Source organism: Gobio gobio (genome assembly GCF_949357685.1).
Source record: "Gobio gobio genome assembly, chromosome: 12".
In the NCBI taxonomy this organism is placed as follows: domain Eukaryota; kingdom Metazoa; phylum Chordata; class Actinopteri; order Cypriniformes; family Gobionidae; genus Gobio; species Gobio gobio.
In genome coordinates, this window is record NC_137105.1 from 9018421 (window position 1) to 9033456 (window position 15036).

The window sequence follows — 15036 nt, forward strand, 5'->3', positions numbered from 1 at the left end:
TGGTACAACCTGCCCGAAACCACCAGAGAGGATAAATGCTGCTTTCCTCTTTTAGCGTTCTTCATTGTCTGTAAGCACAAAGCTGAGAAACACCAGCTGCTTCCAGTGTGTATGTATAAGATTGTAGTACCGGTAGTTTACATGATTCTAATTAGTCCGTTTTTCATAATTAGGCTTTGGTTTATGTTTAAATAAACGAATCCTCCAGCTACTCAGAATCAAAACCCTTAATGGAAGTCAAATGGACAATATGGGGAGCTCTTCAGAAACAGAAGCACCGCTGGAGAAGCGCTCTGTAGTTAGATTTATTTTGGTAGCCGTTCAGGCTCTTGGTCTGCCGCAGTGCTGACTTGGCTTTCGTGAGAATTAGAAAAGCTATAGCTGACAGTAGTGCACACTTATAGTACGCATGCAATGCAATATGCAAGCAAGTTCAAGGAAGGTTTGCTGTACTTAAAATATTGATTTTGTACCGCACATTTATAAGTACACAGAACATGTTGTTCTTAAAATGAATAGCACTGATTTATGAGCTTGTAGGTTGTCTCTTATTGAGGTTTATAATACAACATAATGTAAATGGGAAAGATGAGTGGTTATGAAACCACTGATAAATGTACATGCTCAACATTTTGGATCGCTCATCATTTTGCTTGCCTTTTTTAGATCATCACTTATGAGAGCGTACAGAACGCTCCATCATTTATTTAAGCTTCCAATTAGAACCAAAAATAATTTTATTGCCTGAACCATAGGCATTTATTTAACTTTCATGAGATCTTTTTATTATCTTGTTCTTTATAAAAAACCATAATGCTCTGCTGCTTTAAAAAACCTAGAAACCAAAACACTGGTCTGAAGAAGCTAATACAGCTAAAAATGTATCTTTGCTCAACCTAAAGTGCTGCAAAAACTTTTACGAAAGTCTACACTAAATAATTTGTTTGTTTATTCTCTGGTTTAATATTGAGATTTTTTCACATTAAGCAAATTTTTGTTTATTTTATTTTATTGCACAATAATTTATTGCATTTATTTCAGTGTTATAAAACAGACACTGAAGACAATTGCAAACATTAAACAAATTATTTTGACTTAATAATAATAAATGTATTTTTTTTACATTTGTGTTGTTGTCATTTAATATTATATTGCATAGAATTTTCTGTATTTCGGTAGAATTTTCACTTACCCTGTAACTACACGAAACAAGAGGGGAACAAGAACCACTTTAATTTACAGCCCATAGATTCATACTTACCCGTAACTACATGGATAATTACCCCTTAAATAAAAAATACTTACAGTATAAATAATGTATTAATTTTCCTGATAGTTACCCCTTTATTCCCCCAATATTACATATTGTTCCCTTATACCTACACATACTCACTTTATAGGTACTCTATAATTACCGAATATTATGCTGTAAATTCTCTTTACTTACGCAGTACTTTACCGAATTTTCTATGGCAAAAAATAGAGTAAGAGTTCGCATATACAGTCAAACCGAAAATGATTCAGACACCAGATATAATTTTTTACTAGCGGGTGCCAGGACACTATAGTTCATTTATGTAAGTGAGGACAGCAAAATAAAGTAAACTGTGACATATTATACCCAGAAATTCTTCATACAGTGGACTACGAGTAAAATTGATAAAAATTTGGGAGCAAAATATTTCAGACACTTTGACCTGACCATGTTTTGCTGAAGTGTTTTTTCTTGAATTGCTAATGCGACCTTTGACACCACAGACTGAACAAAATGAAGCATTAAATTGGTATTATATGATTGTGTACTTTAATTTAAAATGCTGACAGCTGATTGGTTGACTGTAATCCATTACATCCCTTTCTATCAAAGTTATCTGACATTATCAAGATGAATTTGTTTTGACAGTTTAACTCTGAGTTCTTGTCATATTTTATTATCATTTTCTAAACTATAGTGAATAATACATTTTGGTTTGACTGTATATCAATATATCGGAGTGTGACAAAAGCATTCAAAAGCATTACCAGACTCTCGTACATTTCATTTGTACAGAGAGTCTGGCCTCTCTCCATTGACAAGCATTAACTTCCTTAAAGGCCGGAACTCTGTTGAAGTTTAAAACTATTGGATCTGCCCAGAGACACTCTGGATCTGCCATAACCAATCGCTAACCTTTGGGCGTGACGTATGTCATCTCAAACTAGCGCACAACATCAATGTCATCGTTCTCAGTCACTCCCTCTATTCGCTGATTGGACCGGTTAAAATGAGAAAACCAGAGAATATACTGCAATCCCAGACGGTGTACTGAAGGAAAATGAAAATTGAGCGGAAGTACGTAGGAGGGCGGAGCCAGGCTCGCTCTCTAATCGCTCTCGCTGTACTTTTTTTATGCAGAGGTGGACAAAGTACCCAACTCCATTTCTTGAGTAAAAGTAAAAGTACTATGGGTTAAATATTACTCCATTACAAGTGAAAGTTGTAAAGATAGATTTTTACTTAAGTTAAAGTACAGAAGTACTTGCTTTTAAAAGTACTTAAGTATCAAAAGTAAAAGTAAACACATTATTTTATTATCGTTGCATTGTTGTATGAATGCACGCTGTTCCATCATGGTGGTTTAAGCCAGTCATGCTCCATCTGACATGCTAGCATACCTTGAACTCATTTAAATACTTGTTTAAAAGTTACAAAGCTCTTATCAAAGAAAAGAAAGGTTTCTACATTGTGTTTATTTGACAGGATTATGTAAAAACATATTTCTGAAAGGACTTCAGTTAACATTATTAGTCCAACTACGTAGTTTTTGCATGCTAACTAACATCATTGTCGAACACTATGCGTTAGCGCTGTATCCACAAGGCTATGGCAACTTGGCGGGCAAATCTATAAAAATCATTTGACCGACCATACTTCATACCACAGCAAATTTTGATTTAGTTTTAGTTAGTCTTTTGACTACAACATTTTTAGGCATCTGAATTGTTTTAGTTTTAGTCTAGTTTAAATTGACTATAATAAGATTTTAGTAGATTCAATAGACTAAAATTCAGTACTTGTGGTTTGGCGTCTGAGAGGCAGCTTTCTGTGTCTACTTCCGTGTTGTCGCACTTTTTCGGACTTATCCACGTCTGCTCTTCTGAATTTAAAATTTTAAGAATGACTATGGTTGTGCACACTGCGTCTCGGAACTGCCGCCTTCTATTTTGCCATCAATTGATTGGTGTTCAAAAAATACTTGGAAATCATTGAACTTCATGTGATCCTACAAGAGTGATTACTGATAGGCTGTCTGCAAAAAAAAACAAATCCCGTTTTAAAGAAGAAAAAAAATCATCCACTGAGTTTCAAAGTGGCTACGACTTTCTACTTCGAGGGCCTTGATAGAAATGTAGTGGAGTAAAAAGTACGATATTTGTCTTTCAAATGTAGTGAAGTAAAAGTCATATGTTTCCAGAAACAATACTACTCAAGGAAAGTACAGATACTCAAAAAGTGTACTTAAGTACAGTACTCAAGTAAATGTACTTAGTTACTGTCCACCTCTGCTTTTATGTCATACACCGATCGGTCTGCGCAGCCCCGCTTCAAGTCAAACACGCCTATATTATGTTTGAAATCTCCATCTTTAATTCCATTCTTAATCTTTCTTGCAGTGTTTCCATGTGCCTTATTCCGCCCTGACCATGTTCCTGAGCACCGACCAGCGAGAGAGAGACTCTGCTACAGCTTACCGTAAGCTTACAGCTAAACACACAGACAACAGTGTTCATCCTTAAACCCATGTTTGGATTGTTCTAGAATATTAACAACAGCTGATTTCATTGTGCTCCAATAATCCTTAAACAAATGCGTGCCAAGTGCTTATGTTGAGAACTGTTTATGCTTGGAAATGGTTTCAAATGTAAATGATTTAATCATTTTCTGCATGTATATGTGCAGGTATGACTGTGGAGGTGCTTGGTACGCTGGTCGGCGCCGCCATTCAGGGTCAGATTGTAGCGAGCGCACACACTCTGAAGCACTGTCCGCATCGGAACCTGACGACTGGTCACCTGGGAAACAGCAGTGGCACAGAGGTCATCAGATCCCTGGCGCTATCACAGGACTTCCTGTTTCATGCGGTAGGTGTTCACAGTCACAGTTGTTTAAGGGTGTGTTCACACTTGGCATGTTTGGTTCGATTAAAACGAACCCTGGTGCGATTGCTCTGTTAGTGCGGTTCATTTGAATAAGTGCGAACCGAACCCTGGTGCGCACTAATTAACAAGAGTTCCAGAGTTCATTTGGAAGCGGACCGAGACCCATCATTTCAGCGGTCTCGGCCCGCTTCCAAATGAACTCTGAATTATATATGAACGCAACACGGACCAAAGACAAAAACGGCACATGATGTCACAAGATGCGACCCTAAACAGGTCGAATGCTCGAGCATACCTGTTTTTTCTCGTCATAGTCGTGATGTTGCCCCATCACAGTTAGGTACAGGCATCAGAACCGCGTCTCCTCACAGCAGATCTTCATTTGTGTGTGTGACGGAGGGATTCCTGACGCTGTTTTGACTCCTTTACACATTTATAAGCCTTTCACGAGTTCTCATCTGGTCAAAATACCATCATATGTAGGCTATGCACATACAACGAGCGCATTTAGCCCAGCACACGGCACTGTTTTAAGTTCCGTCGCAAAATATACATTATAAAAGCCGACCAATAAGGTTGTGAACATATCCCTGTGCCTTTAGGTTCGGTATCTTTAGGTTTAGTGAGAAAAATGGCAATCTGAACACTAAGCAGAATTCTTTTTTGGTCCGGACCAACCAAGCGAACCAAACTACAAGTGTGAACACACCCTAAAACTGAGCTAAAAGTACACCTGTGAACCGCTGCACTTAAAGGGTTAGTTCACCCAAAAAATGTAATTAACCCATAATTTTTTCAAAGATACTATTGTGCCTAAGACTTTGGCACAGCACTGTATATATATTCATTAAAACATATGTTTTCAGACATTCAAATATCATAGAATGTAATATAACATAATATGTTTTGATATTGTGTTTCAACATGGACAGAAAACTGCTTTGCAGTAAGAAAAAAAAAGTATTTCCCCCTGAAAACATCAAGTATCATCGAACCATAAACCCTCCAAAACCTAATTAGGTGTGGATTTCTAGAGCTTGACCTTCTGGGGAACCATTTATATTCATCAGAGTCCTCAGAATCAATAAATAAATGTGCTTGTTTAGGGGGCTGTATAACTCTATTTTGAGCTCCATGTCAGTCAAAACCGACTTGTGAGTGAACCGACAGACTTGGCTTGAGGATGTGGCTGAGGGTTCCATAGTGGAAACCCATGATGGAGAACCATGAAGGGCCACAGCTATTTGGAGCTGGACTGCAGAGCGTCTCTCTGGTTAAAGCTCTCTGTAGCGGCCGGGCTGAATCCACCACGCACCGTGTCATTGCGCATTCTTCTGTGGCCGGGCCGAAAGCCGGTGGGATAGCTGGGTGCGCCAACCGACTCCTCTGAAACGGCTCTTTTGATCTGGAACAATAATGAAGTGCTTGCCGCGGTCCGTGGAAAAATAGCAAACAATCCTGAGGTTGTTTAGGGCAGAGCAGTTCCTGTTTAGGGGAATTAGATTGAAAAGTTCCTCTTTTCTGGGCTTGCACCTAATTTGAGCTCGCTAAAATTTACAAGACCTTACAGTACGAAGTCTGAAGCAGCAAAATAATGAATTTGGAACGTGACATCCATGCACTGGAATAAAACTACAACCAAAGATTAAGATGTATTAAAGACAGAATGAAATGTGTTGACAGACGTTTTCCATCGCTTCTCATGGTCTGTTTCTCTTTACAGAAGGAAGTGTACATGATAGCTGCTGGAGTGATCGGTGGGCTGTTTCTGGTTTGTACGGTGGTCATGTTTCTGGGAGTCAAAGAGAGAGATGGTGAGCATGTGCAGTAATCATGTGGCATACATTTGATTTGCCACTGCATCCGAACGGAAAAGTTTGCTTAGTTCACCTCAAAAAATTAACATTGCAGAATGACTTTCTTCTGTGGAATAAGTCTAAGAGTTTGGAGTTATCATATGTCTCTATGACTTTTAAGCTTTTAAGTTTTTTTAATTTTATTTTTTTTAAATAAGTCTCTCATTCTCACCAAGACTGCATTCATTTGATAAAAAATAAAGTGTGAAATATTATTAGATTGAACTTTTGTATTTGAATATATTTATATTAAAATATAATATTAAATGTTTATATCAAAGCTGAATTTTCAGCATCATTCCTCCAGTCTTCAGTGTCACATGATCCTTTAGAAATCATTCTAATATGCTGATTTGCTGCTCAAGAAACATTCCTTATTATTATTCTTTTTAAAAGCAATTATGCTGCTTTTTGTGGAAACCATGATGCATTTTCTTAATCCTTTGATGAATAAATCTTATGTATACATTTAAAATTCTTAACTGTCACATGATCAGTTTAATGCATCCTTGTTGTTGCATCCATATTGGCCCCACATTTTTTAAATTAGTGTAAATGATAGCTTTGTCTGAACAAAACATAAAAAAATCCATTCACTTATATTGAAATGTGGCATATGTGCCAAGTTTTAATACATGCCAGTGCGAATTACATATATATATATATATATATATATATATATATATATATATATATATATATATATATATATATATATATATATATATATATATATATATATATATATATATATATATATATATATATATATATATATATATATATATATATATATATATATATTAGAATACTAACTTACACACAGTGGCTTCAGGATACTTATTCGATTGCACTTTTTTCTTAGCTTGGTAGTGTATTTCCATCTTTAATTATATGAAAAACTGCAGCATTATTATTGTGTCTAAAATATATTTTTTTGGGCTTTTCCTTTAAATGTGTCATACACAGAGGGTGTCAAAATTGTACCTTTTGGGGTACAACAGCTTGTCACTTGGGCTGTACCCTTAAAAGGAAATCGTTGTACCTTTTTTACTCCTAATAGGTGCTTATTAGTACCTTACAAATAGTACAAATAGTACAAATATGTACCTTAAGGTACTACTATGAACCTTTTTGTGGTAAAACAAAAAGTACAAAGATGTCCTTTTAAGGGTACTGCCCCAGCGACAAGCTGTTGTACCCTTAAAGGTACAATTTTGACACCCTTTTTCTCTGTGTAATAGTGTCACACTTTACCTCAGAAAACATGTCTAACCTTTGTGTTTTTCCGCTTTTCTGTCTGCATTAGATCCCTACGCTTCTAAAACGGACAAAGCCATTCCTTTCCATAAGGGCTTTGTTTTGGTCATGAAGCACGGGTCTTACCTCACTCTGACGGCAGCTTTCCTTTTCATATCTGTGGCCATCCAGGTAACATGCTTTCCCTCCAGAATTTCATTCTAGAATAGTTCATTTAGTGTGCACAATGTGTTCATTGTGTGAAAGAAATGAATTATATTTATTAGCAGCATATACAGTTTCATTATGTTTGAATAAATTACCAGAATGTAGCCTTCAGTTTTTCTTAAAAGGATAGTTCACCCAAAAATGAAAATTCAGTCATTATTTACTCGCCCTCATGTCGTTCCAAAACCGTAGGCTATTTTTCCGGTGGAACATGAAAGTAAAAAACGTTAATCTTTGGGTGAGCTATTCCTTTAATCACAGTGTTTTGGGCTGGATTAATTAAGGACATCATTATAACCATATTATATTTCCATTTGCCGCTGTCTTCTTTTTGCAGTTGATCCAAAGTAACTTTGTGCTGTTCTGCACGTATGCGGTGGAGCTTCGAGATCACTTTCAGAACATTGTTTTGACAATCCTGGTGAGTATCTGATGAAGACATGAAAAGCTGACAGCACTATGAACTTTATTCAATAAACAGATATTGTTGATGCCATATCCATGTCAATAGACCTGTCATCGGTTGGTTTGTTTAGCTACTTTATCTGACATTGAAATTTGAAAGATTGAAAGATCCGTATAATTCTCTAACGTGTGACTGAATTTCTACATCTTCCCAGATGTCGGCAGCAGTGAGTATCCCATTCTGGCAGTGGTTCCTTGAGAAGTTCGGGAAGAAGACAGCAGCGTTCTGCGGCATAACAGTAATTGTTACTTTATCAAGTGCTTTTACTTAATCAGATTCTTTATTCAGTAGATCTTCAGCTTCAATAGTATTATACATGATCAAAGGATACTGCCATATTATAAATTATACAGTGTGTCGTACAGCAGTGTTTTTATTGTTCATTAAAACTAAACTAGTAAAAAGGGTTTCCGGTAATAAGATAAAACATAATTATTAGATTAAAAACTTCAACTTAAAAAATCAAAATGAGAAATGTTGCCTTAGCAAGTAATTGAAATAAATCTAAGTTGAAGTACTAAAAGTAATAGTGAAATAAAAATATATTGAAAAGAAAGAAAAAATGAAAAGAAAAAAGCACAATTTCTGAAATATAATTAAAAATATGAAATACTAGAAAGTATATCAATAATGTTAAAACAACACTGGTTTATATATTTAAAAAATTCAATTTCAATCAGTTTTTAACTTATCTGGTGCAGATATAAAAGTATTTTTCTTTAGCTCTATGTTTCTGCATTGTATGTATTTTGGGTAACACTTTACAATAAGGTTCATTAGTTAACTACATTAGTAGACGGTGGGGTAAGTGGTATTTCAAAAATGCTTTAGTAAATGTGTCTCGGGCCGAGTACCAAAACAAACTTGTAGCCAATCAGCAGTAAGGGGCGTGTCTACTAATGACACGGGGAAGAGAGCGCTCAGTGCACGTCATTATTCAAAATACACGACAGACATTAGCCGAGCGACGACAGAAAGAGAGAGTTGGCAGATAAAAAACACATGTGGAAGATGTCTGTGGAACAAAAGAAGGCTTACGATCAGGCAAGAAGTATCAGCTTTCCAAAGTGATTTTGTTTTGTTTCACAGAACTAATATGCTGGCTTTTCCTTGAATATGCACGTGTGTCATGTTCGCTTGTTTGTTAGACTCCCCCCTGAAATTGCCTCACCAACACGGCATCCTCAATAAACCCGTCCCCGGCATGATGACTACGATCTCTTAGAATATTCCTATCTAATAATTGCCTCACCAACACGGCATCATCAATAAACCCGCCGTCTCTGGCGTGAAGACTCCGATCTTTTAGAATATTAATATCTAATAATTGCCTCACCAACACGGCATCATCAATAAACCCGCCGTCTCCGGCGTGAAGACTCCGATCTTTTAGAATATTCCTATGTAATAATTGCCTCACCAACACGGCATCCTCAATAAACCCGCCGTCCCCGGCATGATGACTCCAATCTTTTAGAATATTCCTATCTAATAATCAGGGCTTAAAAACGGAAAAAAATATCAATCGGTTCACGCAGAATCGATATTATAGCGTTTCCGTTTTTGCGTTCCTCAATAAACATTACTGTTCCGAAAACGGTTTGATATGAAAAAATACCGGTTAATAACGTTATTTTAATTTAGCCTATACTTTAAACAAATATGTATAAATAGACTTATTTTCACTCAATAATAATATAACGCATGGTAATTAAACTTGAATATTTATTTCATAACATTTTTAAAACCAGAAATACATGCATTAATTACAAAGCATAAACAGCGGACCTGTTTTAATGGAGCCTCAGACAATCTAAAGTGGCCCTCTTATGCCGAATTATTTTCAGAAGAGTGATAACATTCTTTGTACATAACTTTTTTTCAACACGACTTGTTTTAAAAATTGCATGAATAAAGAATAAATAAACTGGATAACCATTGCTCTTTTAATGCACCGTCAACTGCTAATTTCAAAGCAAACACTGCGCAACACGTCCTTGCATCACATAATCAAATTCAGTTAGCTAATAAAGCTTGATCATTTAATGCAATATAACATACCATTTAATACGAAGCATCAACCGTCTATATAGAAAACATTGACCTGTCCTGTATTGGCAATCTGAAAGACTATAGGAAAAATGTTTGATAGATGCTAGTAGCCTACTTTGATAGGCTTAAACAAAATCCATAAACTAGCCTAAATCAGACTATTTGAGCTTAAAGTCCGTACTGCTTATTTAAACGTACGAAAAGAATGTCCTCCAATACCTGCGCTTTCATTGTAGACCTCAGCGGGGAAAGAGATGTACTTGAGGCATGTAAATGCGCTCTATACTGACTTGCGTTACCGGTAGATTCATAGATGACTGGTGCATTTCACTCACGCTTGATCCGTCAACGTCACATGCCGTACTACTCTATTCATTATTGGTCACTGCCAAATTAAAATATTAAAGATAACGATAAAATAACGTTATTAACCGGTTAATGGTCATTTCAAATTAACGTTTCCGTTCAGAACGATTCAAATTGATTTTGATTTCGTTTCCGTTTTTGTTCCTCTTAAAATTTCGTTCGTTTCCGGTTTTCGTTTTCGTTCCTTGAACCGGTTCAAAGCCCTGCTAATAATTGCCTCACCAACACGGCATCCTCAATAAACCCGCCGGCATGATGACTCCGATCTTTCGAATATTCCTATCTAATAATTGCCTCACCGACACAGCATGATGGCCAGAGGAGAACTGGTGCCCCGACTGAGCCTGGTTTCTCCCAAGGTTTATTTTTCTCCATTATGCCACCTGATGGAGTTTTGGTTCCTTGCCACTATCGCCTTTGGCTTGGCTTGCTCATAAATTTTCAACTAAATATTCAAATACATTTTCAACTAAATTACTGATCTGCCCACATTGTCACTATATGATAATTTAAATGAGCTGATGACATCACCGTTTTCTCCAGAGCGGCTGTACAGCCAAATCAAATTCTGTTTGCATTATTTTCCTGTTTAACACTGTGAAGTTGTGTTTGTGTTTTTGGGATGGAAGGGATGACTTTTTCATTGAACATTCGACCTGGATGACCATAGTAACACACATTGCTTTCACTTAATGATGGCATCACACCCTCGGCCGGGTGGCACAGCAGATTTCGCCATAGTCGTTGCCTGCATTGTGTACTTAAGTGTGGCGTGGAGCTATCAAAATAGGGGCTAGACCCTTTTGGGGTAGGGGCGTGTTTGTTTTGGTGATTTGAAATATCAACATCGGTTACCAGAAAGCACTTACCCCACCTTTAACATGAACTAATAATGAACTGCACTTACAAAGCATTTATTTATCTTTGTTAATGTTAATTTCAACATTTACTTATACATTATTCAAATATTGTTAACATTAGTTAACACACTGTGAACTAACACGAACAAACCATGAACAGCTGTATTTTTATTAACTTACGTTAACAAAGATTAACAAATACAGTAACAAATGTATTGCTCATGGTTAGTTCATGTTAGTTAATACATTAACTAATATTAAAGGTGCACAATGTAAAAAAAATTCAGTAAAATATCCAAAAACCACTATGCCAGTGTTATATATTTTGTTCAGATGAGTACTTACAATATCCCAAATGTTTCCAAATATTTGTAAATCGTGAGAAATTGCTATTTTAAACAAGGAACCGGGACGTGTGAGGGAGTCGCCTGTCGATTGCGTCATTGCTGCGTTACCCTCGGTTTTATTTTGCAGAAATGCTTTACTCTCACTGCAGTGTGCAACAAGTGTCATAGCAGCCGCCGTGCGAACGCACAGAGTAACGTCATAACATCATTTTCAACACACTCAGATGTATCTAATATAATAATCAGAGCTGCGTTACCTCATACTCATGACCGGAAAAGTGGAAATGGCGCCGGTGACTGTGGCATAATAAAAGTCCCGCTGCTCGCGAGGTGTGTGTTGCCTTCATCTTATTAACAATCGCTCCAGCGGCCTTGCTCAGCTCCACAACACTCGGTCCTGCTCTGCTTCATACTACAGTAACGTTAATAATCGCATCCATGAACCTGATTTCTGCCCGAGTCCTATCCCGATTCTTTTCCACCGGCTGTGAGGTGAAGACCACATCCCAAGACTCTGCGCTCAAACGCGGTGTGATCAAACTACGCCTTTGTTTTGAACAGGCGACCTCTAGTGGACGGAAAAGTTACATAGTGCACCTTAAACCAATGAAACCCTATTGTAAAGTGTTACCGTATTTTGTGCACAGAATGACTACATGATTTGCCAAAATGTAGTAGTGTGTACCGCTTCACTTTTAAAGAGTAAACCATATAAACTAACATGTATAACTAGCATTCTGAGCACAGACTTCATTTCAGTGGCTGATACAAAAGGGTCACCATGATTTTCTAACTAATGTTCCTGTGTCACCATATTTAGTTGATCCTGGAACAAAATTCCTGTCCAATAATGTAGTCCTATCTTTACCCATAACTTTTCTCCAAAATCAGAGGGAACTAATAGGTGAATAACACTGATGTAGAAGCACCTAACCCTGGTTGTAAGCCTAGACTAGACATAAACTTTAAACTTGTCCCTCAAATCTGATTGGTTGATTAAGATCTAGTTGTTCCAGATCGTTCAGTGATCATGAACTCTATACATAAACCCTTTGACACTGATGTCAATGTAGAAATACAACATTAGCAACTTTGCATTAGATCACATTAAACCACATTAGCCTACTCTGAAAGTGTCTGATAATAGTGGCCTAAGCTAAATCAATAGTATTCAGCTGGTCATGTGATCTCAGCATTGCAGCCACCATGTCTCCAAGAATGGACTTTTCTAGACCACTGACCAGTGATATGTCTGGAGTCATTTTAAAATGTTTATCATATGCATTATTCATTTCTGGAGGTCAAAAGCATACTTATTGCATCTTTGAATGGTTTAATGCCTATGTACGTTGGCTAACATTCAATGTCGTCTTTTAAATTGTCATCTGTGCAGTGGATCATGCCATTCACGGTGATGCTGGTGTTCATCCCTAATCTGATAGTGGCATATGTTGTGGCCGTATCGTCTGGGCTTAGTGTGGCCGCTTCTCTCTTGTTACCATGGTGAGTCTTCCAAACCGACATATAATACTGCATTACGCATAAACAAAGAGTGTGCATCCAATACTTTGTGTAGATCAGTTTTTCTTCAAAGTGTAGTATAAATATAGTTTATGTCATGTATTTAAAGGGATAGTTCACCCAAAAATGAAAATTCTGTCAATATTTACTCACCCTCAAGTGGTTCCCTTAGTAGACTAAGGGAAGTACGCTCAAAGTGATCCATAAAGAGCGTATTATAACTTTGTTTATTTTAACCGGCCAAGCTTTAACATTCATATATAGGTTTAATAACCAGCAATCTCCAAATAACAGGCTTCATTGCAGGGTCATGCTATTTTTTGGTTTTTAAAGATAGAGTCTGCTTGATTGGAAAGGCCCCAATTGAGTAAATTGCAGTTTTTATGTGCCGTCTACAAAGAGGATTTGGCTTTATGGTACCAATGTCAATGTTTAATACGAGATGATGAATGATTCCTCTGCCGTGTTGTGTTTCCTGTTGCTCAGGTCAATGTTACCAGATGTAGTGGATGACTTCAGACTGGCAAACCGCAACTCAAAGGGACACGAGGCAATCTTCTACTCCCTATATGCTTTCTTCACAAAGTTTGCTGCAGGCATTTCTCTTGGAGTGTCCACGCTCTGTCTACAGTGAGATCACTCTTTCATTACTCTGGAAATAATGAATCATAAATCGTAAACACTGCAATATTGACAATTTGATGTTTCCTTTTGTCTGTCGACATTTGGAAAGCAGTCAGTAAATGAAGACCTTTTATTTTTGTGCAGCATCTCCTATGAAAGCTGAATGCATAGTTGTTGGTGTTGCAGGTTTGCTGGTTATGACACAGGAGCGTGCAGACAGCCCCCTCCAGTGGTCTACACGCTGAAACTGCTCATCGGTGCCGCCCCGGTGGCCTGTATCACCACAGGCCTCATGATCCTTGTGGTGTACCCGATCAGCGAGGACGTCAGATTACGAAACAAACTTGCCCTGGAAGAGCTCAGGTAATCCACCTTGTTTAAAACAAAACATGCAGACCCCAAACTTTTGTAATAGTATAATTATATATATATATATATATATATATATTACAAAAGTTTGGGGTCTATATGTTTTTATTCAGCAAAGTCACATTAAACTGGATCAAAAGTGAGCGTAAAGATATTCATAATTTTACGAAAAAATGTCTATTTCAAATAAATGCTGTTCTTTTAAACTTTCTATTCATCAGTTTCTGACATTTATAATAGTACAACATATTGTTACTGCTAACAGTGGTTCACAGTTTATGAAAAGTAAAAATAAAGTATATATAATATATATATATATTTCCACTAAAATATAAAGCAGTGTGTGTATATATGTACACTATATTGCCAAAAGTTTTGGGACGCCTGCCTTTACATGCACGTGAGCTTGAATGACATCCCATTCTTAATCCGTAGGGTTTAATATGGAGTTGGCCCAACTTTTGCAGCTGTAACAGGCACTGATGTTGGGCGAGAAGGCCTGGCTCGCCGTCTCTGCTCTAATTTATCCCAAAGGTGTTCTATATGGTTGAGGTGTAGGCCAGTCCAGTTCCTCCACACCAAACTCGCTCATCCATGTCTTTATGGACCTTGCTTTGTGCACTGGTGCGCAGTCATGTTGGAACAGGAAGGGGCCGTCCCCAAACTGTTCCCACAAAGTTGGGAGCATGAAATTGTCCAAAATGTCTTGGTATGCTGAAGCATTAAGAGTTCCTTTCACTGGAATGAAGGGGCCAAGCCCAACCCCTGAAAAACAACCCACACCATAATCCCCCCTCCACCAAACTTTACATTTGGCACAATGCTGTCAGGCAAGTACCGTTCTCCTGGCAACCGCCAAACCCAGACTCATCCATCGGATTGCCAAACAGAGAAGCGTGATTGGTCACTCCAGAGAACACGTCTCCACTGCTCTAGAGTCCAGTGGCGGTGTGCTTTACACCACTGCA

General features: G+C 37.4%; 1 protein-coding gene across 1 annotated transcript in view; it reads left to right on the forward strand.

Moving 5' to 3' along the window:
* The window catches only part of mfsd2b (MFSD2 lysolipid transporter B, sphingolipid), a 32541-nt gene that overhangs the window by 15981 nt on the left and 1524 nt on the right, over positions 1–15036 (forward strand). The window contains exons 7-15 of the mRNA XM_079831965.1: positions 3655–3733; positions 3941–4122; positions 5864–5954; positions 7306–7427; positions 7801–7884; positions 8084–8167; positions 12948–13057; positions 13562–13705; positions 13886–14062. Coding sequence (XP_079688091.1) covers positions 3655–3733; positions 3941–4122; positions 5864–5954; positions 7306–7427; positions 7801–7884; positions 8084–8167; positions 12948–13057; positions 13562–13705; positions 13886–14062 — 1073 coding nt within the window. The remainder of the gene's footprint in view (positions 1–3654; positions 3734–3940; positions 4123–5863; positions 5955–7305; positions 7428–7800; positions 7885–8083; positions 8168–12947; positions 13058–13561; positions 13706–13885; positions 14063–15036) is intronic.